Source organism: Entelurus aequoreus, linkage group LG09 (genome assembly GCF_033978785.1).
Source record: "Entelurus aequoreus isolate RoL-2023_Sb linkage group LG09, RoL_Eaeq_v1.1, whole genome shotgun sequence".
NCBI classification, from domain to species: Eukaryota; Metazoa; Chordata; class Actinopteri; order Syngnathiformes; family Syngnathidae; genus Entelurus; species Entelurus aequoreus.
The window spans coordinates 32,708,882-32,734,453 of record NC_084739.1 but is presented as its reverse complement, the minus strand read 5'-3'; the positions used below and the strand labels follow the sequence as shown (position 1 = coordinate 32,734,453).

Here is a 25,572-nt window from a genome sequence, read left to right as displayed (position 1 = left end):
TATAACCCCCTTTTAGACCAGTTGATCTGCCGTTTCTTTTCTGCTCTGCCGCCCTCTCCTGCGTGGAGAGGTTATTAGGTGACCACGGATGACGCACTAGTTGTTCAAAGTCGGAACCCGGGGTGGACCACTCATCTGTGCATCAGTTGGGGACGTCTCTGCGCTGCTGACACTCAAGATGATCCCCTGCTGGCCCCACTATGGACTGGACTGACACACTATTAACTAGATCCACTTGACGTCCATTGCACACATCTACGGTTTCTCATTTTATACCATTGGGTTGAGTTTTTTCTTGCCCTGATGTGGGATCTAAGCCAAGGATGTCGTTGTGGCTTGTGCAGCCCTTTGAGACACTTGTGATTAAGGGTTACATAAATAATCTTTGATTGATTGATTGATATATCGTGCAAGAACATTAAAGTGCCCCTCTAATACTGACAACATAGGCACTTATTTCATAGTTCTGTACATAAAAGTAAGTACAATTTCTACCTAAAAAGATACATTCTGATTTTAGGCTTGTTTTCTAACGAGTTTCTGCACATTTTTGCAATGCCAACTTTTTGCTCTAAAATGTGGGCGGGCCTGCGTCAGCCTTCTGATGTCACCTACAGAAGTCTGGATGTAATTTTGTAGTGTGTAGTATATGTTTTGGTAGCATCTTCAACCTGAATCACAATATTTTTAAGGAATTTCAGGGAATTATTAAATATGGCTGCCAGATGCATTGTTGCAAGTAGTAGCAATACAACTAAAGGAGGGGTTAGCCTGCATACATCTCCAAATGATGGGATTATAAAGAAAGTATGGACCTCTCCAGTCAAACCGACTCGTTCAAAATGGGACGGATCAAGCGAGAGGAGTGAAATTTGTAGCGATCATGAGCGATCATTTAATGAGTCTGACTTCGAAAAAGAAATGTGTGGGTCTGCACTTGGATGCAAAAAGTGTCAAATACTCAAGCCAGTTCCTGAAAATCAGAAGCAACCTCGAGGAGAGAAAGATTGAGTCAGAACCTGCGTAAAAATGGTGAAAGAAGAACAGACGCTGTGTTGAAAAACGAGACAATTAGAAAGTAAGCCGCTAGTATTATATTTTGCATCGTCTTCTACTGATATTTTCCACAGGATGCTGAAAGATGAGGAAACACAGGCTATGGTGTCTATGCAGTCTGGAAATTATGATTATTTTAAATTTCTTTTTTACTCGTAATGTTAACTATATCAGTTTTGAAGTAATCATGGACTAGAGTAACAATAACATGTAATTAAATGATCAAAATGATAGTTTTACGTGCTAAGAACACTAAGAAATGGGGAAATGGGCACCAGTTCTGTAGATGATGTCCCACCAAGAGGGGGCGGCAACTGACGATGAAAAGGGGGTGTTCCAAGTACAGTCAATTATCTACCGATTATCCATCAATGCATCTTCTTCCGCTTATGACTGCCAGAACTATTTTCAGGAGAAAAAATATATATAAAATAACTTGTTAGTGAAATGTCATCCATTGGTCATTTAAACAGTCCCTTTCCCTGACTGTTATATGCAAAGCTGTGCAAAGCATGCACTCCCATGTGCACCAAGAGTACATTCTTTTGTGCTGTAAATCATTAGTCTGCAAGGTTAAAAGCACAGAAATAGCATCATGGTCGAAGAGCGAAGAGACTCTCTCAGACTATTGATGGCCAGGACTATTGCACTTTCACTGTTGCAGCAGCTCTGTAATATTAGAAGTTGGTTCAGTAAAAAAACAAACTGTTGATTTCACCACATTTCATCAGTCCATCCTGTATGAGCAATCAACTAATTATTTGCGCAAAACTTTCTTGTAGAGAAGAACATGGCAAAGATTGAATAGGATGAGGGGTGTACGAATGTGGGGATGTGCACCTCCCGGCAGATGTAATTACACTCAGCAGGACTGTGAGTCATCTCTGGGTGAACCGGACAGTAAAGACTCAGCAGCTTTGAGTGTGACATTGCACCTCCAAACCACGGGCCATCTGGGTATTTGTGCACTGCAAAAACACACTTTGGGCTAGAGCTACTAAAGGTTTGTGTGTATTAAAAACACGTGCAAACCTGATAACACACGCTGATCTATTATCGTATTTTTCGGACTATAGGGCGCAGTTTTTTTCATAGTTTGGCCGGGGGTGCGACTTATACTCAGGAGCGACTTATGTGTGAAATTATTAACACATTACCGTAAAATATCAAATAATATTATTTAGCTCATTCACGTAAGAGACTAGACGTATAAGATTTCATCGGATTTAGCGATTAGGAGTGACAGATTATTTGGTAAACATATAGCATGTTCTATATGTTATAGTTATTTGAATGACTCTTACCATAATATGTTACGTTAACATACCAGACACGTTCTCAGTTGGTTATAAATGTGTTATATAACGTACACTTATTCAGCCTGTTGTTCACTATTCTTTATTTATTTTAAATTGCCTTTCAAATGTCTATTCTTGGTGTTGGGTTTTATCAAATACATTTCCCCAAAAAATGCGACTTACACTCCAGTGCGACTTATATATGTTTTTTTCCTTCTTTATTATGCATTTTCGGTCGGTGCGACTTATACTCCGGAGCGACTTATACTCCAAAAAATACGGTGAACTGCTACGCGCAGGATTACGTTTCTTAAAAGGGAATTGTTCTACGGCTTGTTCTAGGTAACTAGCAATGCGGCTAATGGGAGCAATCCATTCTGCCTCTAAATCACTTTAAAAATGTATCCAAAAACCATCATCAATACTTCATTTACGTTCCGTAACCTGTATAATAACCAAGCTGCAGCAACATTGTTAATGTAAGAGCAAACACTGAGGAACTCTTTTTCTAGCGTAGTAACACATCGTCTTGTGACAGCATGCTACGGTGTTAGCCGTAAGCTAGCTCCTGTGTGAACAGCTGACTGGCTTTTGAGGTTGTAATGCACAACACAATGCGACAGGACACCAATCTGTACTGACTGAAAAACGTGAACAATCATATTACAGTATCTGTAGAGTATTAGCCCACATTTCATGTTTTGTTTGTACACAGCTAGCTGGACAACGTATGTACTGTAGTTGTAATAACAATAGCATGATGTGCTGCATGTATCATGATCAATATTATTGTGACTCACTCGATGGACAATTGTCTGTTTGGTCCAGCTGGCCGGGGACTTTTTATTTCCGGTTTGGTTTGGGTAAGCAATCCATTTATGTCGGCACAAATGGAAGCCAATAAAGTTAAAGTCCCAATGATAGTCACACACTCTAGGTGTGGTGAAATTATCCTCTGCATTTGATCCATCCCCATGTTCACCCCCTGGGAGGTGAGGGGAGCAGTGAGCAGCAGCAGTGGCCACGCTGAGGAATCATTTGGTGATTTAACCCCCAATTCCAACCTTTGATGCTGAGTGCCAAGCAGGGAGGTAATGGGTCCCATTTTTATAGTCTTTGGTATGACTCGGCCGGGGTTTGAACTTACGGCCTTCCAGTCTCGGACACTCTAACCACAAGGCCACTGAGCAGGTCGATAGTACTTTTTGCTTTTGTTTAGTTATCGTGCACTTGACACTTGGTTTTGTTAAAAAAATGTATGTAGCATTCAATATCATAAATGTAATACTTCTCTAATACAACAATACTAGATCAATTTAACTTTAATTAGACAAGCTTTAGGTGTTACTGTGTTTATTTTAGTTACTCGCTATCAAACATTTTCAATTTTATAATCAAGAGTCAAAAGTTTGGATAAGGGTCGGAGACCAGAAATGGTGATCTGACATCTCTTTATTCTATCCAGTTCATAGTAGGGTGACCATATTTACATTACTAAAAGAAAAACGGAGAGACACTCAAGTGATACTCAACCTTTCTGCACAGATTCCCTTTCATTTTAATACATTTAAAGTATGCCTCCTATCTATGAATAGAAAATGGTTATACTATAAGATAATATCTAAATAAAGACACAAAGGGTTAGAAGTTACGGCAAGATGTGAAAACAGGACTTTTGATCACCCATATAGACTTTTAAATTTTTCTTCCAATTTACAACTGTAACAACTGTAAGAAGCTTGGTTTAACAGAGAACAATCTAATTTAAAACATTTGTATGCTCATACAACAGTTAAAAATTTTAGCATATCAGTATGTGGAATTAAATTATGGAATGGACTAACCAAAGAAATCAAACAAAGCACCAATATGATTCAGTTTAAGAGACTGTTCAAACTACAAGTGTTCACTAAGTACACAGAACAAGAATTATGATGAATATCTTGAACCCTTTTTTTTTGTTTGTTTATGTGTTTGTTTGTTTGTTGTTGTTGTTTTATTGAGACAAATATCATTTATGTATTTAATATTTGTTTACTTGCAATGGTATATTATTTGTTCACTGTTATGTTACAGAGAACAAAAAATAGGATAAAATTGCTATGATATGAAAAGGAGTAGGATTAAATAAGCTCAGCTTCTTCCTACTCCTTTTCGGACGTGCTGTAATGAAACAACTGGAAATATGTGATGAATTACATTGTATTGTATGCATGTTCGAAATAAACTGAAACTGAACTGAACTGAACAGAAGCAGCTGTGTAAATAATTGTTTTGGGGCCCACATTTCCAGAAAGCCAAGGACCAGGGGGGTGGATTTCTTTCTTCACTATTATTTTTATTCTGTATATTCCGAAAAACTAATGTCCTCCAGAGTAGACATTTGATTTTGTTATATTTATTTTGTTACAGTTGCAGGAGTGTTTTGCTTTTTTTAAGGACCTTACACAAAAAAGCTAGTCAAAGATCTTCTCTATGCGAGCATCAAGTGTTTTTTAAGAATCTGGTATAAAAATGTAAGTCTCCTACAAGTTTTTTGGAACTGAACGTGAGGGCCAAATAGCCGAAATGATGAAAAAGAGAGCACCTAAAATGGAACCTCGAGGAACTCAAACTAGTGTAACAAAGAAGTTGAATACATGTCTACTGACTGCATCTGAAATAAATAAGGTACCTTAGTTAAATAACTGCGATGAGGTGGCAACTTGTCCAGGGTGTACCCTGCCTTCCGCCCGATTGTAGCTGAGATAGGCTCCAGCGCCCCCCGCGACCCCAAAGGGAATAAGCGGTAGAAAATGGATGGATGGATAGTTGAATAAATCACATCACGAAAAGGTTGTGTAACTGCCAAAAAGGAGAGAATTTAAAGGGGTACATTGAGGAACACCGCAGTTATGTTTAGACTCAGTGTTCTAAGTTTGCGAGCAAGGTTAAAATTTAAATGCAGTGTGTTTACAGTGGTCCAAGTTCCTCCAATGTTCATTCTAATGTTTTTAAGAATTTGCTGAAAAAGTCTCCCAAGTGTTTAACTGAACTCGGGGGCTGGTATTGTGTCATTCTCTCCCCCTGGACCGCCAGTGGAATATCCCTGCTGTACACTATAGGAACCAATACATAGTACTGTACAGTCACTGCAATAATTCAACTCCACTAGTGACCTGTGACTTGTGCACATTAATGTAAATGTGTGTGTCAGTAATCACTGTGTAAGTAATGTGTTCCATCTGATTTACTGTGTCATGCAGCATGATTCTTCGTGCACATGGACTGTAATTCAAGAAGCTGATAACGTGAATAGGCTTTTTCTACTGTTGCAAGGCTACTGCACTTTTATACTATCTTGACGCAACCAATTATACAGAACCCAAAACCGGTGAAGTTGGCACGTTGTGTAAACCGTAAATAAAAACAGAATACAATGATTTGCAAATCTTTTTCAACCTATATTCAATTGAATGGACTGCAAAGACAAGATACTTAACGTTCAAACTGAAAAACGTTGTTGTTTTTTGCAAATATTAGCTCGTTTGGAACTTGATGCCTGCAACACGTTTCAAAAAAGCTGGCACAAGTGGCAAAAAAGACTGAGCAAGTTGAGGAATGCTCATCAAACACTTATTTGGAACATCCTACAGGTGAACAGGCTAATTGGGAACAGGTGGATGCCATGATTGGGTATAAAAGCAGCTTCCATGAAATGCTCAGTCATTCACAAACAAGGATGGGGCGAGGGTCACCACTTTGTGAACAAATGCGTGAGTAAATTGTCGAACAGTTTAAGAACAACATTTCTCAACGAGCTATTGCAAGGAATTTAGGGATTTCACCATCGACTGTCCGTAATATCATCAAAAGGTTCGGAGAATCTGGAGAGTTCACTATACGTAACCCTGAATGCCCGTGACCTTGGATCCCTCAGGCGGTACTACATCAAAAAGCAACATCAGTGTGTAAATGATATCACCACATGGGCTCAGGAACACTTCAGAAAACCACTGTCAGTAACTACAGTTTGTCGCTACATCTGTAAGTGCAAGTTAAAACTCTACTATGCAAAGCGAAAGCCATTTATCAACAACACCCAGAAACGCCGCTGGCTTCGCTGGGCCCGAGCTCATCTAAGAGGGACCGATGCAAAGTGGAAATGTGTTTTGTGGTCTGACGAGTCCACATTTCAAATTGTTTTTGGAAACTGTGGACGTCGTGTCCTCCATACCAAAGAGGAAAATAACCATCAGGACTGTTATAGGCGCAAAGTTCAAAAGCCAGCATCTGTGATGGTATGGGGGTGTATTAGTGCCCAAGGCATGGGTAACTTACACATCTGTGAAAGCACCATTTATGCTGAAAGGTACATACAGGTTTTGGAGCAACATTTGTTGCCATCCAAGCAACATCTTTTTCATGGACGCCCCTGCTTATTGCAGCAAGACAATGCCAAGCCAAATTCTGCACGTGTTACAACAGCGTGGCTTTGTAGTAAAAGAGTGCGGGTACTAGACTGGCCTGCCTGTAGTCCAGACCTGTCTCCCATTGAAAATGTGTGGCGCATTATGAAGCCTAAAATACGACAACGGAGACCCCGGACTGTTGAACAACTTAAGCTGTACATCAAGCAAGAATAGGAAAGAATTCCACCTGAAAAGCTTCAAAAATTGGTCTCCTCAGTTCCCAAACGTTAACTGAGTGTTGTTGAAAGGAAAGGCCATGTAACACAGTGGTAAAAATGCCCCTGTGCCAACTTATTTGCAATGTGTTGCTGCCATTAGATTCTAAGTTAATGATTATTTGAAAAAAAAAAAAAAAAGTTTCTCAGTTCGAACATTAAATATCTTGTCTTTGCAGGATATTCAATTGAATATAAGTTGAAAATGATTTGCATTGATTGATTGATTGAGACTTTTATTAGTAGGTTGCACAGTGAAGTACATATTCCGTACAATTGACCACTAAATGGTAACACCCGAATAAGTTTTTCAACTTGTTTAAGTCGGGGTCCACTTAAATTGATTCATGATACAGATATATACTATCATATATACTATCATCATAATACAGTCATCACACAAGATAATCACATTGAATTATTTACATTATTTACAATCAGGAGTGTGGAGGGGGGGTGGGGTGGGGGGGGGGTGGGGGGGGTGGGGATATGGACATCAAGTAGTGGACATAGAGAGAGAGAGAGAGAGAGAGAGAGAGAGAGATCAGAAGGCATAAGAAAAAGAATCTGCATTTGATTGTTTACATTTGATTATTAGCAATCCGGGGAGGGTGTTAGTTTAGGGTTGTAGCTGCCTGGAGGTGAACTTTTATAGCGGTTTTGAAGGAGGATAGAGATGCCCTTTCTTTTATACCTGTTGGGAGCGCATTCCACATTGATGTGGCATAGAAAGAGAATGAGTTAAGACCTTTGTTAGTTCGGAATCTGGGTTTAACGTGGTTAGTGGAGCACCCCCTGGTGTTGTGGTTATGGCGGTCATTTACGTTAAGGAAGTAGTTTGACATGTACTTCGGTATCAGGGAGGTGTAGCGGATTTTATAGACTAGGCTCAGTGCAAGTTGTTTAACTCTGTCCTCCACCTTGAGCCAGCCCACTTTAGAGAAGTGGGTAGGAGTGAGGTGGGATCTGGGGTGGAGGTCTAGAAGTAACCTGACTAGCTTGTTCTGAGATGTTTGGAGTTTAGATTTGAGGGTTTTGGAGGTGCTAGGGTAGCAGGAGGTGCATGCGTAATCGAAAAAGGGTTGAACGAGAGTTCCCGCCAGAATCCTCAAGGTGCATTTGTTGACCAGAGAGGAAATTCTGTAGAGAAATCTCGTTCGTTGGTTAACCTTTTTGATTACCTTGGTTGCCATTTTATCACAGGAAAGGTTAGCCTCTAGAATGGAACCTAGGTAGGTGACCTCATCTTTCCTGGTGATGACACTGTCACCTACTTTTATGGTGAAGTGATTGACTCTCTTAAGTTTGATGTGGGACCCAAACAGGATGGATTCTGTTTTACCCAAGTGGATGGATAGCTTGTTGTCAGCGAGCCAGGTGCAAGTTCTACAGAGCTCAGCACTGAGGATTTTCTCCACCTGTGACTTGTCCTTGCCGGATACCAGCAGGGCAGAGTCATCCGCAAACAAAAACAATTCACAGTCACATGCCGATGACATGTCGTTTATGTATATTAGGAACAGTAAAGGTCCCAATATACTGCCTTGGGGGACTCCACAGCTCACCGAGAGGGGGGGGGACACGGTGCCGTTCACCTCTACCACCTGTTCCCTCCCCTCCAAGTAAGACTGCATCCAGCTCCAAGAGGTTTTGTTAAATCCGATTGCTCTGAGCTTATCCAACAGTATAGCGTGGTTAACGGTGTAGAAGGCCTTCTGAAGGTCCAGCATGACCATGCAGCAGTATTTGCCCGCGTCCACCTCATGTTTGATGTGGTCGGTCAGATAGAGAAGGCATGTGTCAGTGGAGTGGTTAGTTCTGAAGCCGGATTGGAATTTGTACATGAGTTTATTAGTGGCAAGGTAACTATCGACCTGTTCATAAACTATTTTCTCCATTACTTTCGAAATGGAGCTGGGAATAGAAACAGGTCGGTAGTTGCCAGGTTCCAATTTGCTTCCTTTTTTAAAGAGGGGAGTTACTCTTGCTATCTTAAAATCTTTTGGTACTTGGCCTTGTGTAATTGATAGGTTTATTATGTGCGTGATGATCCGGGCAATGATGGAGGCAGAGTCCCTGAGGAATCTGGAGGGAATATTATCAAGGCCGGTGGCCTTGTTAGGGTGGAGCGCGCTCAATTTTTTAAACACCTCATCAGCTGTGACCATTTCTAATTTGAAATCATTGTTGGATACTCCTAGCTTTCTGTAGAAGGCTTTAATGTGTTCTACACCAAAGCGACCAGAGTGGTGGGACAGCTTGTTGACAAGAGTTGCAGCTATGCTGGTGAAAAAGGCGTTAAGTCTGCTAGCTACCTCCATTTTGTCTGTAATGAGGGAGTCACCCTCCCTGATGCTGATGTTGGTGAGTCTTGTTTTAAATTTCTGGCTGCAACCAGGAAGCTGGTTGTTGAGAATTTTCCAGAGCTCACGTGGCTTATTCGTGTTTTCCTCTATTTTGTCGTTAATGTAATTTTTTTTTAAGGATTTAGTCAGGTTGGTTGACTTATTTCTTAATTTATTGCATTGCTTTTTGAGAGTTGAAAGGAGTAATTTGAGGTTGATATTATTGGGTTGTTTATCTACTTCTGTTTTACATTTTTGGTATTCAGAGTATTTCCTGTCTCTGTCTTTTATGGCAGCTAATAGGTCCGGATTCATCCATGGTTCCGAGCGGGCTTTGATCCTGACTGTTTTCACGGGAGCCATGTCATTTAGTATCTTTAGGAACGCCGTTTTGAAGCGATCCCAAGCGACATCGACCAGGTTGCTCGCGAGCACAGGGGACCAGTCCCACTCATCTAATTTTAAATTGAAATTGTCATTGGAGTATTTTTTGAGGGATCTGGATTGGGCTGTTATGTGGCCATTGGCTTTAGGTTTAGCTATTTTACGGGTGCAGAAGGTTAGATAGTGGTCGCTAAGACCACAGATCATGACCCCACTATTTTTTATTTTAGGCCGGTCTGAAGTGAGAATGAGATCTATGGTTGATTGGGTGGAATCACACACCCTTGTGGGTAGCGCTATTAGCTGGGAAAGACCGTGCAGATTACAAAACTTGCTGAAGGATCTGAAGACAGGCGCATCTTTGCGTTGAATATCTGTGTTCAGATCCCCAGTTATAATTTTCTCCATGTTGTCTGTCCCCGCCAAGCATTCTTCCAAAGCCCCATAGAAATCACTCTGATTAGGGGGTCTATAAACAGTCCCTATTAGTACCAAATCATTGTATTCTGTTTTATTTGCGATTTACACAACGTGCCAACTTCACTGGTTTTGGGTTTTGTAGGAAAGACATCGCTTGCATTCCAAGATTCTAAGACTGAGGCACATACAGAAGTGATGTCAAAACTAAGCTTTGAAAGGGAAAAGCTGTGTTTTTGCATTCCAAGGCTGCCTGTATGCTGTATGGAGTGTTTTAGAGCCTCAGCAAAGAGTGCAAAGACTGCAAAGAATGCAAAGAGGCGGAGACAGTTGTGGCAAAATAGATCAAATTGGCACGCTACACCACACTTTATTAAAAATTAACAACACAAAAAGGACTTTTGCTAAAAGCTACAAGATTGGGACATTTACAGTATGTGTTTATATACGAACCAAGACAGTAGTTCTTTGTAAAGCAGACATATGATTGCAATAAAAGTGATGTTGTATTAATTGCTCGACGTGATAGCATGTTTTCAAGAATGTATATTATATAACACTATAAATAGGTCAGCACATGGTACATTATGCAAAGTCAGCACAGAGCTCCTCTCCCTTAATTATAAATATACAATACAACGTTGTCTTTGGCTTTGCGCCCTCTCCTTATCTTAGCTGGAAGTGGTGACTGTGCTGACTGCGTGATCTGCCATGCCTTATCACGGAGGGATAACATGACTGATATGAGCCTAAACACACAATGAACACACACACACACGCACACACATAACGATGGTGCTGAGAAAGCACAAACCAAGCAAAGCATCCCGAAGCCTGGTGCAGAGGCATTGGACGTAGGGGCTTGTGGGGGTTTGCTCCCCTCACCCCTGAAGCCCTTCCATACTCAACCTATATAAGCAGAGCCTCGCTGCGTCGACAATAACAAAAGGTTGCGGATGACACTCAGAGGGGCAATGAGGAAAGTCTTTAATCCCCCGGGGACAGATTCTCCTGCAACATGTGCGCCTGTCTTGTTGGTTGGTGACAAAACTGACAGAGATGGCGAGATGTGCTTTAATTCACCACTCATAAAAATTGAAAAGCATATTAGCAGGTTGGAAATACACCAGGGACTCCAGACAACAGAGGAACGCTCTAATAAAATATTAATTTGCACATTGCCTTTGTTTCGGTCAGATATACAGTATCCACAGCATGGACATAGAACATGTGCTAAAAGAGTGTGTCAGTGTTAGTGGGACAAAATAGACAAAGGAGATCTTGCAGCAACACAAAAAGGACACATCTGTGACTGCTATGTGCATACACGCCAAGCCTATCCACTCCATAGGAGTACTATGGCATTTGCCCTTGTTTTGTAAAAGGCTTCAATGACACACCTTCACAAAGGAGGGGGCAATTAGGAAGTTGTGTTGTCTACCATGGGTCCAAGAAAAACACAACCCATGGCTGAGGAATGTAGCCCACAGTGGTTTACAAATAAACAAAGAACAAAAAGTCCACTGCAATGCAAAGCATCCACGCCATTTTTTTCTGTCGTGATCCTTCATGACTGTTTTGGACTTTTGTTTATTCTTTCCTTAGTTTCGGTTCCTATTCAGCGCTTTTATTTTTTTGTTTCCACTTGCTGTTTGCCACTACTTGCCATGAATTGGTTAACGTGGACCCCGACTTAAACAAGTTGAAAAACGTATTCGGGTGTTACCATTTAGTGGTCAATTGTACAGAATATGTACTGTACTGTGCAATCTATTAATAAAAGTTTCAATCACTACTCCTACGGTCTGGGCGATGGCTCCCTCCCCTGTCCCTGATTGGCAATCAGGAGACACACCTGCCAATCAGAAAGCCTCTTAAGCCAGCTTCAGATCATGGTTTTTGTGCCATTGTTTTGGTATTTTATTAAATATATTTTTCCTGAATTCCCTTGCTGTCTCTGCACCCTGGGTTCACGCCAACATTGCCAAGCCACAATGTACGTTTGTAACATTTTACCAAACAAAGAACCTGAGTTCACCAAGAAAAACTAGTTTTACAGCAACCCTATGTTGTTCTCAAACAAAGAAACATTTATGGGGCCGGTTCACTAAGAGAGGCTGAACAATCCAACCATAAAGGGCTCATAATATATATTTTTCTACATTTAAAACTATTCCCTGTAGTCTACATAGCATGTAATGGAGGTTATTTGGTCAAAATGTTGCATTGCTTATGTTTCACAGACTATCTTCAAGCCGCCTTCTGACCGTGTCTTCAGGATGCACCGTTTAGTTCATTCATTCACATTCATACACCACTGTGAGTGAAACTGCAGGGCAAGGTGGGTGACTAGGATGGCGGAAGCTGGAATCGAACCAGGAGTCCTAAATTTGCTTGACGGCCACTCTACTATCTGAATCAAGCCACCAAAAGTATGCACTCTTTAATATGCATACTCATCTCTTTCATACAGTATTCCTGCATATTGTTAATAACATTCATGCATTATGTATTGAGAAAATCGAGGGGATGCCTGATATTGCAAAGTTTGCAAAAGTGGCTCTACACCTTTAACTGGATCTGCACTTAAAACTTGACCCATATGCCAACCTTGCACAAAATGGAAGGGTATGAAAATTGACTTTTTGCATAACTACCTGAAAAGCAAACAGCAATGACAACACAACCACCTTTGCAGAAATACTGAACACCATGACTGTATTGGCCCAGTTGTGTTTGGATGCCGCCTTGCAGCCATGCTCAGGGTTTACAACCAGGTCCTAGAATTACGGTGGTTATGATTTAAGTTGATTTCAAACATGCATACAGTTACAATATGATACATCACATATTTCCTGATTCTCATTACATGGTTATTACATTGGGGTTTTGGCCACACCATTTTCAGCAACATTCCAGAAGGAGACCATTTCAGAGACTTGAGCCAAGTTCCCAGTGATAAGTGTGAACTCAAGCCAAATACTTTTGCTTTGGATCACCTGATCCGGAAATATTGGATTATCTTTCAGCAAGAAAGTGGGCCTACCGTGCAACAGCAGGAAGTTTGACAAAATGAGTTGAGGTATTGAGTTAAAGGACAGGAATGTCTTAACATTAACCTCTCTTCTCGACATAAACAAGAACTAGAATGTATTGGGGCTATGAATTACTGCGATTCCGGACAAGCAGTAGAAAATGGATAGATGAACAGACAACCGTACAAGCCACCCTATCTTTTCCAAAAGTAAGGAAGGGTGAATGAAGGGCTAGAATCTGACATGATATAAACCTTCAGCATGGATCAAGATACAGCATCCTTTATTTCTGATGGGTGCAATTATTTTGTAGTCACCAACCAGGCATTTGTCCTGCATTTGTTCCGAACATGCATAGAACACGATATAGAGTGGTCCATCGGATTGGATTCGATTTTCCAACCAGACATTGGAGCGCTCAAGTGCCAATGCCAAGGCCGGATAAGTGGAAGAATTGGGTCAGGACTCAGAAAAAGGACCAAACATTGTATCAGTGTGACAACCCCTGATGGGAGAAGCATTTTGTATGAGTTGGACATCCCATTTATTACATGCTGTTGCTTAGAGTATGTCTAGTTCAAGATACAACATTCCCAGTTTGAAGCAAACATTCCTTACTTATTATTCCTTTATGAGGATCTCAGTATACATAATTGGTAAACAAATTGTGCTACAAAAGAAAGCAAATATATTTACTACATAATAAGACCTGATTTGATGACTGTATTGTAGCCACTGATAGCTGATATTTACTGGTCTGTCAAGACAACAAATGGAAACTGACAAAATACACACAAAGCTATAATTAAATCCCAATGCATGATCACATATGTGAGCATGTGTCTTTGGGGGAGGGTGTGCAGCGCTCTTTATCACCCCGTCATAACAAGAAGCTCTTAACCCTCAGAGCCATGAATATGTATGGCTGCTAGCCTGCCTCTCTGCCCCACCACCAGCAGCCCAGACAAAGCACATCAAACACGCCAAAATGTGCGGGAAGGGGCGGCACACTATCAAGCTCAACCAGGCAACCCAACCCTAAATAACTAATCCTCAGGGACCTGGGTTTGGAATAAAGATCTGCCACAGTGCAAAGCATTTATTGTGCAGCACTTTGCTGATAAACACTTCCACTCTTCCACTCTTATCCAAAAATACACAATGGTTCATGAACTACACAACCATTGTGTTTGTAACTGTGGGGCTGATGCAGGCGCTCAGCTTTTTGATTCAGAATGATAAACTCTTGCGTCTCCATGCACCACTCTTTTATTTCCTGTTAGCTGAAGACCGATCATGCCAGACAAAGAGGATGTAGTTGACAAGCATGATGTATATTATTCTTGTGTCCGTCTTGTTGTTTTAGTTTGTGTATTTGAGGTCAATGACATTCTTTTCCTGACTGACCACTTATCTGATCTGTATATTTTGGTCCAGTGTGCCAGCTGCACAAACATTGTGTATATGTGTGTGTGTGTGTGTGTGTGTGTGTGTGTGTGTGTGTGTGTGTGTGTGTGTGTGTGTGTGTGTGTGTGTGTGTGTGTGTGTGTGTGTGTGTGTGTGTGTGTGTGTGTGTGTCTATGATTGATGTCTGTAAAAAGGGTTGGCTCCTTTTTCGGGGAGAGTAGTCGCTGGCAAGCTTCAAAGATAAGCCGCCTTGCACTTCACTTGATATCAGTAATTCTCAGAATCGATACCTCATCCGTCAAACTTCATAAAACGAGGGTTATTTTCTAAAGAGTGCAGTAGAAATTGTACACAAATGAAGTTGAATGCCATGACTTATATGCACATTGCTGTGATGAATTGCTAACTATTAAGAGGCTACAAATTACTGGGAAAACAGGACAACCACCTGCAAGCCGTGAAAATGCGAACGCTGCAGTGTCTGGATTGCGATTCATCATACAGACCATACAGTGTAATCCAGCTGGACTTCAGAAGCCACAGGTAAGCTGTATGATAAGACAGCTGATGACACAATGGGATCTTTATTCACCTGTTTTGTTATGTATGCAAAAAACATCCCAAAAAAAACCCATCTAAATGTGAATAATGAAACCAGGCAAGTGTTTTTCTACAGCCAAATTCCAAAAATCCAAAGAGGAAGTAGCGCTTCAAGTCTGTGGAAAACTTTAAAAGTAAGTGTGGGAGATAAACATGTGGCTGCCAGACGCTTTGGGTGCTCTGCCAACGTGGGGACTCGATGGCGAAGGCTGTTATTTGGTGGCCAGCTGACGCCACATCAAGGGAACTGTCTCTACGGCTGCATCAATAGAACACACGGCAGAAAAATAAACAAACCTACACACATTCACACGGGTCAAAAGAACAAAAAGCACACTTTTTTCGGTCAAGGAAATATTTTCAGACGAAAAAAAGATATCACATGACACCCACACACGGCAAACAAAGCTGTCTGTGCAACCCAGAAGCTGAACCTATGCAATGGGTTTTATTAAAACACACATTTATGGCATAATGACTACTATAGGCACTGAGTTCAATCCCGGGCTCGGGATCTTTCTGTGTGGAGTTTGTATGTTCTCCCCGTGACTGTGTGGGTTCCCTCCGGGTACTCCGGCTTCCTCCCACCCCCAAAAACATGCACCTGGGTATGGGTTGATTGGCAACACTAAATTGGCCCAAGTGTGTGAATGTGAGTGTGAATGTTGTTTATCTGTGTTGGCCCTGCGATGAGGTGGCGACTTGTCCAGGGTGTACCCCGCTTTCCGCCCGTGTGCAGCTGAGAGAGGCTCCAGCACCCCCCCCGCCGCCCTGAACGGGACAAGCGATAAAAAATGGATGGATGGATGGACTATTACAGGAATACTGCATGGTAATGAGTTATAATTCATTGGTGTGGTTGTTTCCAGTCTGTAACAACAGATTAAGGACCTGCAATTTGCAAATGTTTATTTATAAATAAAATGTGATATTATTACTAACATTTGTTTTTATTTTTTTTAATTATAATGGGTTATTACAAATAAAACCGTGCTGTCGGAGAGTCCCAGGTAATGGACCAGGAATGTTCCATCCTTGGTCCTATTTGATAAGAGATGTTTGTTGTTGGCGGAAACAACCACCTTTTCCTTTTAACGGGCCACTATGAATGAGGCCACATCTGACAACAATGGAGTGTACCTCTTGGATGGTCACCATGGCAACGGCTGCAGACAGAGCATGGGAGGGAGAGAGGCAAAGAGAGGGAGAGAGAAAGCTGTGCGCAGTGTGCTTCCCTTTAAAAGTGCTCCACTTTTTTACATTTTATAGTTTTGGCTGCATTGCCAGTGAAGATGCATCATTTTAACATAGACTGTATGCATATTATTCACCATGTGGTGGGTCGTCACCCTCCGTCATAAACACGCCAGATGCTACGTCCCTACATGCATTTACATAAACCCCGACATTGGCATATCAAGCGTAGTCCAGCCTGAGCTTCATGTGCTTGGTAGTGCACAACTGTTTACGCTCCAAATAGAAGTTCTAAATGCACATTATTGTGTTGTGCTTTCTTACAAGCAGCACACATCTGCAGTACATAAAGAAAACCATGTCAATATCCCAAATGTCAGTATCACTTCCAATAGTGGGATGACACACAAAAAGGAGTCAAGCAGATACGTACAAATACATGATAAAAAACAAATCGGTTGACAGTCATCAACATGACAGATGAAACAAATAACACTCATTCCTGACCACAGCCAGCACTGTACCTTTTTCTTTGACCATGACCATTGGAAACCAGGAAAACCGCAACAGAGAAGACTCAAAGTATCCTTCAGCGGTACAACCCTAGGAGCTGGATCCTTTTAAAGTCAAGACACCACAGAGAGAAATGGGGGAGGTGTCCTCTAGGTGCTATGTGCTCCTCCTGAAAAACATGGCTATACTGAGGGGTTCGCTTGCCTGCTTTTGCTGCTACATCACTCTTCTTCTCGTCGTCCTCCTCATACCCATTCCTCCTCCCTCCTCTCCCTCACTCCCTGTCCCTCTGTTGTGTCAGCCACCTCTTCACTGCAGCAACCTGGTGGCTGCTGCTTCTGTGTGTTCACACAAACTGTCACCCCAAATCCCAAAGCAGAGTGCAGTTCTTAGGTCCTTGTAACCTTAGTCTACATGTAGGTAATATACTGTATGGACATGTCACCTTTTGCAGTCATCACAGGACACACACTAGTTGACTCATTTGTGTCGCTTTTCAGATTATCCTAAAATGTTTTTTTAAGTGTGGGGCAGGGTTCAGCAGCTTGAGAAATATGAAAAGAGTATATTATCATATTTGTTCAGGTAACTTTAAGTCAATGTCGAAATGATTTGGATGATATTGAATTGATTTGATTGATTTGAGCAGAAAACACCACAGAATGGGGAGCAAGAGAGGACTCAACCATAATATATTCTCGGTAGGGAAACTCAGCGTCCCGCACTTTGAAAACCTCTGCATCATCTTTACTACCGCCAAAAAATTACTGTCTTTGTGTTTTCCAACAGAAATACTGATTCAAACCCTTTCTTTGTGGTTTCACATTTAGATAAAATTTGATAAATTGAAATTATTGAAAATAATCATACACTTTTACATTTCATTGGTATGAAATAAATACTGGTATCTCAATACTATAATAAACATTTACTAATATGTTGCAACCCAAAACAATATGGCTGTTTAGAACATATATCTTATAAAAATGTGTTTGATTAAAATGATCAAAATATGTTAGATGAAACTCTTGGTCTGAGTTAAAAGAGAACTGCACTTTTTTGGATTTTTGCCTATTGTTCACAATCATGACAGACATGACGAGGGATGGATTTTTTTTAATGCATTTTAACTTGTAAATAAAAGTCAACTTACAGCGGAGAATCGATTCAGAATCGAATCGCCACTCCAAGAATCGTAATCAAATTGAATCTTGAGTTGTTGTAAAATGTGCATCTCTGGTAGATGCATCATAACTCTGCTTTAACACATCTGGTGTGACATCTATAAAATTGGGTGTGGTATTCTGATTAAAAGTCTGTGTAAAAAAATTAATGAACATCTAATCATTCCAATGAATGTTTTTTTTATTGATCACGTACTTTGTCGACGGCGTGGCGAAGTTGGGAGAGTGGCCGTGCCAGCAATCTGAGGGTTACTGGTTCAATCCCCACCTTCTACCATCCTAGTCACGTCCGTTGTGTCCTTGGGCAAGACACTTCACCCTTGCTCCTGATGGGTTCTGGTTAGCGCCTTGCATGGCAGCTCCCGCCATCAGTGTGTGAATGTGTGTGTGAATGGGTGAATGTGGAAATACTGTCAAAGCGCTTTGGGCTCCTTAAAAAAGGGGTAGAAAAGCGCTATACAACTACAACCATTTACCATTTGTGTGGAAATTGCGTTACGCATCTTTTTGGCCCAATTTGGTGCCTACATAAGCTTCATAAATGAGATGCCTGGCCTGCCAGAGAATTGTTGACAATTTAACAAATTTTTCGCTACATATAGGAAGCAATAGAAGAAAGCATGTGAGTGAAATGTGTTGAGAAGTTGAGGCAGTGCGCGTACAGCAGGTGTGTTGTGAGGATGTTCCCAGGTGGAACACGGAGCTCGTCATGCCATGACGTTTCTCAGGAATTATTAATAATAAATGACATATTTTCATTCCATTTTAATTTCTTATTCTATATATTTTCTGGCTGAAAACTCTCCAGACATGAAATAACAACCATTCAGTCACTTTTACACTGGTTTCTCCAATATAGTAATGCTTCCTGAGCCTGAGCCATTTAGTGGCAACATTACTGAACACCGCACTCTCATTGGCTGGGTGGCCACTACTGCTGTAGTATTGATATTTTTAAGTGATTTAGCCATTTTATGCTTAAAAATTCATGCCAAATAATTGTAGAATATACTTTAAAACAAAAAAAATCCACCACATAGTGAATCCACAAACTTCGAATCGGGGTGTGGCGAGGGACGACTGTATTCCTTTCATACGTCTCTTTTATTAACTTTTCGGAGCGTCACTAAAAATCCATGTATTGTTGCTGACACCTAATGAAAAGTGTACAGTATAAAAGGTATGCCATAGACGTTGACGATGCCCTAGTTTTGTAATAACCCACTATAATGCCCTTTAAATGTTTTTGCCTACTTTTTGTCACTCACACAGCGTCTATAAAAAAATTACATGTATATGCGTCATGGTCAATTATGCAAATGTGATGATGACATCATCACGCCATAAATACTGTGTAGGTCCACCTGGTTCCCTCTTTCAGTGCTGGATCATTGTAGTAGGCAGTCTGCTTAGTGTGTTTAACTTTGTTCCTGCATAGCGCTCCCTATGGCTTCCAGTGCACTTCCCAGCTGCACTATAATAGCTTTTGTTTTGTCATTAAATATACTTTTACCTGCACACCGCCTGTTGTCTTCTGCATCTTAGGTCATGTCGGAATCAACGCTCTCCTGAGCCTGACAATAAACTCTAGCTTTAGCTTGGTATAATAAGGAACAAAGGATTATTCCAAGTCAAAGGTCCGAACCTGTAATGGTTTCTAGCGTGCGCTTTGTATTAATGTATTTAGCGTGTCCTCTGAATCCAATTAGAGGTAGCCAGGAGAACACTTTAATGTCCTGAGTGTTCTGACCACTTGATCTCAAAGCAAAATACAAAATCTTGTATATGTTCTAGATACACTTGTTAGTTTACAAACTTACTTCTATTTTTTATAAATGAACAATAATACAATTTGCATATACACACATGGGAATTATGCAAATTTGTCTTGAGTACTGTGTCTGAATCGACACCACAATAAACAGCATCAACGAACCTGAACAGGCGGTACAATTCTTGCATCACTTCCACATCTGCAGTTGCTGATGCTGGAAATCTATGTTGTGATCAAAACACATTCATCTAAAGCGCTTTCAACTGCGCCACATGCTGGACATGTAACTATTTCTTCAAGAGTGTTGAATAGTTAGTGTATATATTTTCATTACTCCGCCTTTTAATTACAGGCAGAAACATGTCAACAGGTAAAATTTTAAAACTGACATTTGCTTTCTATAGATAATATACAGCACATGTGTTGAATGAGCTCTTGTGCAACACTTCTGGAAAACCACACAACTGAAAAAATATCAAATAGGGATGTGCCGATCAATCGGCCACCAATCATGTGCTTTTAATGTGGAAAAAGTACATGATCGGCATTTACGAATAATGCCTTTTAGTGTCGATCGAATGCGCTGATATCCCCTCTGGCTCATACTATATATAATTTTAGTCTGCCAGCTGACGAGTGGCTAGCAGCTAATTATGTGTCTCCATACACAGTGTGGATAGACTACCCTAAGCTGATAATAAATCACCTCCATTAAGACAAATACACAGCATTTCTTAGTACCTTAAATAGCATTATCAAGTGTCATTATAAATGGATGACAAGGCTAAACATGTTACACACATGCCAGGAGCAGGCATACTAAGAGCTAAGCTAGTCAATAAGCTAGTTTTAGACAACACCCACAAATAAGTGCTTTGTGAACTTTAGAAAGTGTAGATGCAACATTGTTGTAGAAAAAAGTTAGCAGTTATTAACATTAAATTGACAAATGGATTTATAAGAGTGAGAGAGAGGATAATATAATAGCACTGTTGGTGTGTTAGCATTGTCAGTGAGTGAGTACACAAGGGCGGATCGATCCATAAATTGGTGTTGATGCTGGTAGTATCAATGTATGATCAATACTAGATTGGTTAGGGTGGTTCTATAATACTTCTTCTGATGCTCCTGAACTAGAGATGCGTGGTTTGCGGACACAACCGCGGAGTCCGCGGATAATCCGCGGGTCGGGGGCATGCATGACGAAAAAAATAGATTTTAAATAGATTTGGGCGGGTGGCGGTTGAACCAATTCGGAAATATATATACATAGTTAAATGTTGTTACCCACATGAAAAACGAGCAGCACTCTTTGAAACAGGCACTGCTGCAGCTGTCACGCCAAATTTCTTCCCCCCTACAAAAACCTTCCCCCCCATTTACTTCCGGGACTGCGTCCAATAAAGTCACAAAGTTGCCGGGGGTCCTTAACCGGCACGCGACTGTCCTGTTTCGCGCCTGTACAACAAAAAAAACAATAATCGATTTCCTCAGATTCCAGCAGCTGTCAAAGATGAAGTATCCTTCCAGTGACGGGCAGTCAAAGCCGAAGTGCTATCGATCGCTGTCATTGACGTAAGAGGAAACATGACCACGCAAGTGAATGGGGGGGGGGAGGTTTTTGTAGGGGGAAGAAATTTGGCGTGACACAGCACACCACAACACAACACAACAGCAGAAGAAGAAAAAAATAAAAAGATGGCATCGCCGGCAGCAAACGTGGTACGCGACAAACTAAAAAAGGGAATACTAAAGACCAGGGAAAAAGAATAACAATAATAGTCAACACTTTCTTAATGGAATTGACAATAATATTATAATAATGATAAATAATATAATCATGCATTAATATCTCTTAGCCTCTTATGCGTGGCCAACAGATATTAATGCGTGGCACGCATTGAATGTCTCTGCTGCATTGGATCAGTCTCCTTACTAACCTCACTAATGCCTTGCAACGTCTATATTAGATATATAACAACGGGTGGGTGGCGGGTGGCGGGCGGTTGTGGTTTTGACAAAATGTTAGTTCGGGTGGATGGCGGGTGGATGACGACTTTTGTGAAGCGGTTGCAGATTAAATAATTGCCTATCCGCGTATCTCTATCCTGAACACATCATCAGTGATGTTCCTGGGGTCATAAGGTGTTTCGGGTCTTTCAAACATTATACACCCTCTACCAGGTGACCCAAAAAAAACGCAGCTTGTGTTCAGGTGCCACTTGTTTGTCCTCCCTACAGTTCTCTTCTCCGGATCCAGAGCCATCTCGAGGCTTTCTCAGCTGCTTCAGTGATGTTTTTTATTTCTCTGCTCCTTGCTGTTCCTGTAATGTCCAGTGCACTTTGTGGAGTGAGAGACCACAAATCCTCTGTTGCCAACCTCGATGGGCATACTGTACATCTTGATGACCAGGCGTTCATTCTTGATCTTCTTCCTTTCATGGGCCTCCCCCAAGTGGTCCTCCCATGGCACCGTCAGCTCCATTATTTTGATGTTCTTGGTGCTTTCTGAGACCAGTTGGATGTCTGGCCTTAGGGTGGTGCTGACAATGTTCTGGGGGAACAGCAGCTGCTTATCCAGGTCTACACAGAGCTGCCAGTCTTGGGCAGTTACCAGGATCCCGACTGGTGCTTTCTTGCAAACTGATCTCCTGCTTTGACAAAAGCGATTGCGCATGTGGCATTACGCACTCGGCATTGGCTGCTAATACCTTTGCTGTTTGTGGTGCCAGGTGTAACGGCCCTGGCAGAGCACGTTTGATCACGTTCCAGAGTTTCTCTTGCTGAACACAGTTGGCAGCTCGGGCCTGCCTGGGCCACTTTTGGGTCCCTCGAGTTTCTGTACAGCGGCTTCTCTCTGGTCCGAGTTACCTTAAACTCCTCTTCTAGCGACTTCAAGGGCAACCAGTAGGGATGGGTACCAAATTCTGTATTTTTATAGGCACTGATCGAGTTCCATCAGTACTACCTTGTATCGATTCACGTAAAACCAAACAGTGTCATGTTTCGGTACCTTTATTGCACGTGCACGCTTCTGGTTACACTGCTCTGCAGGCTACTCGTACTGCTGCCGTTTCTTATGCCATTTAGGTGTTGTTTTCAAGTGTTTCCTGAGTGTTTTCTTTTATTCTGTGATGTGCGACTGCAATATGTTTGTTTTGGACTGACCACTATAGAGACTTTTGCACAAAAACTACTCTGGTGCGGACGTCCTGTTAAACAGCTGCTCAATCACGAGCGCCGACAAAGCTGCCACTGTTACTCCAAAACCACACTGATGTCACCCTGTCGATGGGAGCAACCCCACCAGCTGATCTGTTCAATGATGTGAAAATACAAGCGACTAGGGGAAGACAACCACGGGGAGGAGGAAGAAGAGTGGGTATATGGCACCATGGTGGCGAATAGGAAACCGCCACAGCCTGCTACACATCCATGTCCGATTGCAAAAGAAGAAAATTGAGTAGCAAAGTTTGTTTCGAGTAAAGAGAATCAAACATGAGGGTGTTCATAGAAACATGGCTCCATAAAGATATTTTGCGGACTCTCATTGAGATGGAGCAGTTTCTCTTTTATCCGAGCAGAGCTGTCAGGAAGGGTCGAGGGGGCGTGGTCTGTCTGTGAATGTCAGCTGATACAGACTATATACATGACCAATATACAGACTGTATGCATGATCAATATACAGACTGTATGCATGCCTGACATAGAACCACTATGCCTGTCACTGAGACCTTTCTACCTCCCAGGAGAGTTTTTGAAACATTTTAGTATGTGCTGTGATTTCACTTCTAAGAATTGCAAATACAAAGTCTACTTCACACTATCAATGAGAGTCAGAAGTAAAAATAAATAAAGATTTAACAACTGAACAACGCAGTTATTTTCAGCTCATTGTTAAACGTCAAATAAAATATATATATATTATGTTACAAAAAATATATATTTAATAATACATGAACTCTCATAAAAGTACCGAAAACTGATACCGCACGGCATCAGTATCGTTTCCCAGGTATCAGGAATTTGTACCATATCGGTTGAAATGTGAACGCTACCCATCCCTAGCAACCAGAGCTTTGTGGTGTTCCCATAGAGGGCAATGTTATATCTCCTGAGACAGGTGATGAATTTTGTTTCCAGGGTCTCCACAGTGAAAATGAGGACCTTGTACATTGTAGACAAGTTGCGGCCAGAGTATCCTAGGTAATATACCATACTGGTATATCCACGCTTTGAACATTCCCCGGAAGATTAGATCTGTCCACTGATCTCAGCCAACTGTCCAGTTCCTTACAGGTTGACTGGACAGATGAGTCTTTAAGGTTGCTGTCAAAGATCTTGCCTAAATTATTCATTGATTTATTTAGGATTTATTTTTTCAAAATAATTTGTTTTGCTTTTGTTGATGTGTACAAACTCAGGGAATAATTCCATGGACACAGGATGACTTTGAGGGTAAAAACCAAATGATTAAAAAAGTAGTAGACGTAGTTTTAGTTTTTGTTTAATTATTGTGTAGTATTGACTTTGTTTTGTTTAAGCAATTGTATGTAACAAAAAATAATATGTTTAAATGTTATCTTGATATTCATTGATATTAAGTGTGTGCAAGTGTCCATACCACTCACCATAAATGAATTGGAAACATTTGTGATCGGTATCGGTATTGGTATCGGCCAATCTCACTCATTGATCAATCAATCAATCAATCAATGTTTATTTATATAGCCCTAAATCACAAGTGATGATCAGTATCAGCATAAAACCCTGATCAAAACATCCCTAAAAGCAAAAATCTACCATCACTGTACTGGTCCCACTTATGGACAGCAAACTGTACCACATAATTCTATCAGGTGCATTTACTGAGCTGCAATAAATGTCACTTGATTTACAGATGCAGACTACTGCATCAATATCATCATCATCATCATACAGCATGAGCTCACCAGTGCACATAGTAGCAATAAAAATATAAAATACTACATATTGAAGACTCACTGAAAGCATAGCAGCTTTATTGCTCTTTCAATGACATCCAAAAAGCTCCGGTTCCGTTTTTATTAGCCAAGTGTGAACATATTCTTGCCACCTCAATAACACTGCAGCTTTGCAGCTACCATTAAAAAAGAAAATTATTCTCAGTATTATCTTGAGTCATGTCATGAAAAAGTAGGATGGGTTCATGCTCAGTGACTGTAGGCATGAGTGTAAGCGTGGATGGTTGTTTGTCTCTTTGCATGCCCTGCGTTTGTCTGGCAACGAATCCAGTCTGTCTGTTGTCCAGTCAGCTGGGATAGGTTCCAGCAATGCCGTCACCCTGACTAGGATTGGTAGTAAAAAATGGATCGGTGGTTTTTAGTGGCATTTTGCCTTCATGGTGAACTTTGACCTGTGAGCTCTAATCAACCACATAAATGGGCCCTGGCGTCTATGTACAACCAATAAGCTGAGCAGTGGCGCTACTGCCACTGCACCTGGCACGCGTTCAGAATGTGCGTAAGGGTTGGAAATCTCTATTTGTCCTCATGCTCGCGTTGTAATCCCGATTTAAGCCACCATGTCGCTCGGTCATGTGCTGCTGTTTGGCAGAACGCAGACGGTCTAGCCTATGTGCTGTGCTCTCAAGTTATATAACGACAGGTGATTAACTCTCTGCCTTTCCACCGTTTGTCGTAAGACTTTTGGACCATGAG

At 41.2% G+C, this 25,572-nt stretch overlaps 1 protein-coding gene across 12 annotated transcripts in view; it reads right to left on the bottom strand.

Moving 5' to 3' along the window:
- The window catches only part of ablim1a (actin binding LIM protein 1a), a 107,737-nt gene that overhangs the window by 58,211 nt on the left and 23,954 nt on the right, over positions 1 to 25,572 (bottom strand). The window contains exon 1 of one of the 12 annotated variants that reach the window (XM_062058600.1): positions 16,927 to 17,130. The exons of the other annotated variants lie outside the window; for them this stretch is intronic. Coding sequence (XP_061914584.1) covers positions 16,927 to 16,948 — 22 coding nt within the window. The 5' untranslated portion in view covers positions 16,949 to 17,130. Of the gene's footprint in view, positions 1 to 16,926; positions 17,131 to 25,572 lie in introns of those variants that run through there. 12 annotated transcript variants of the gene reach the window in all.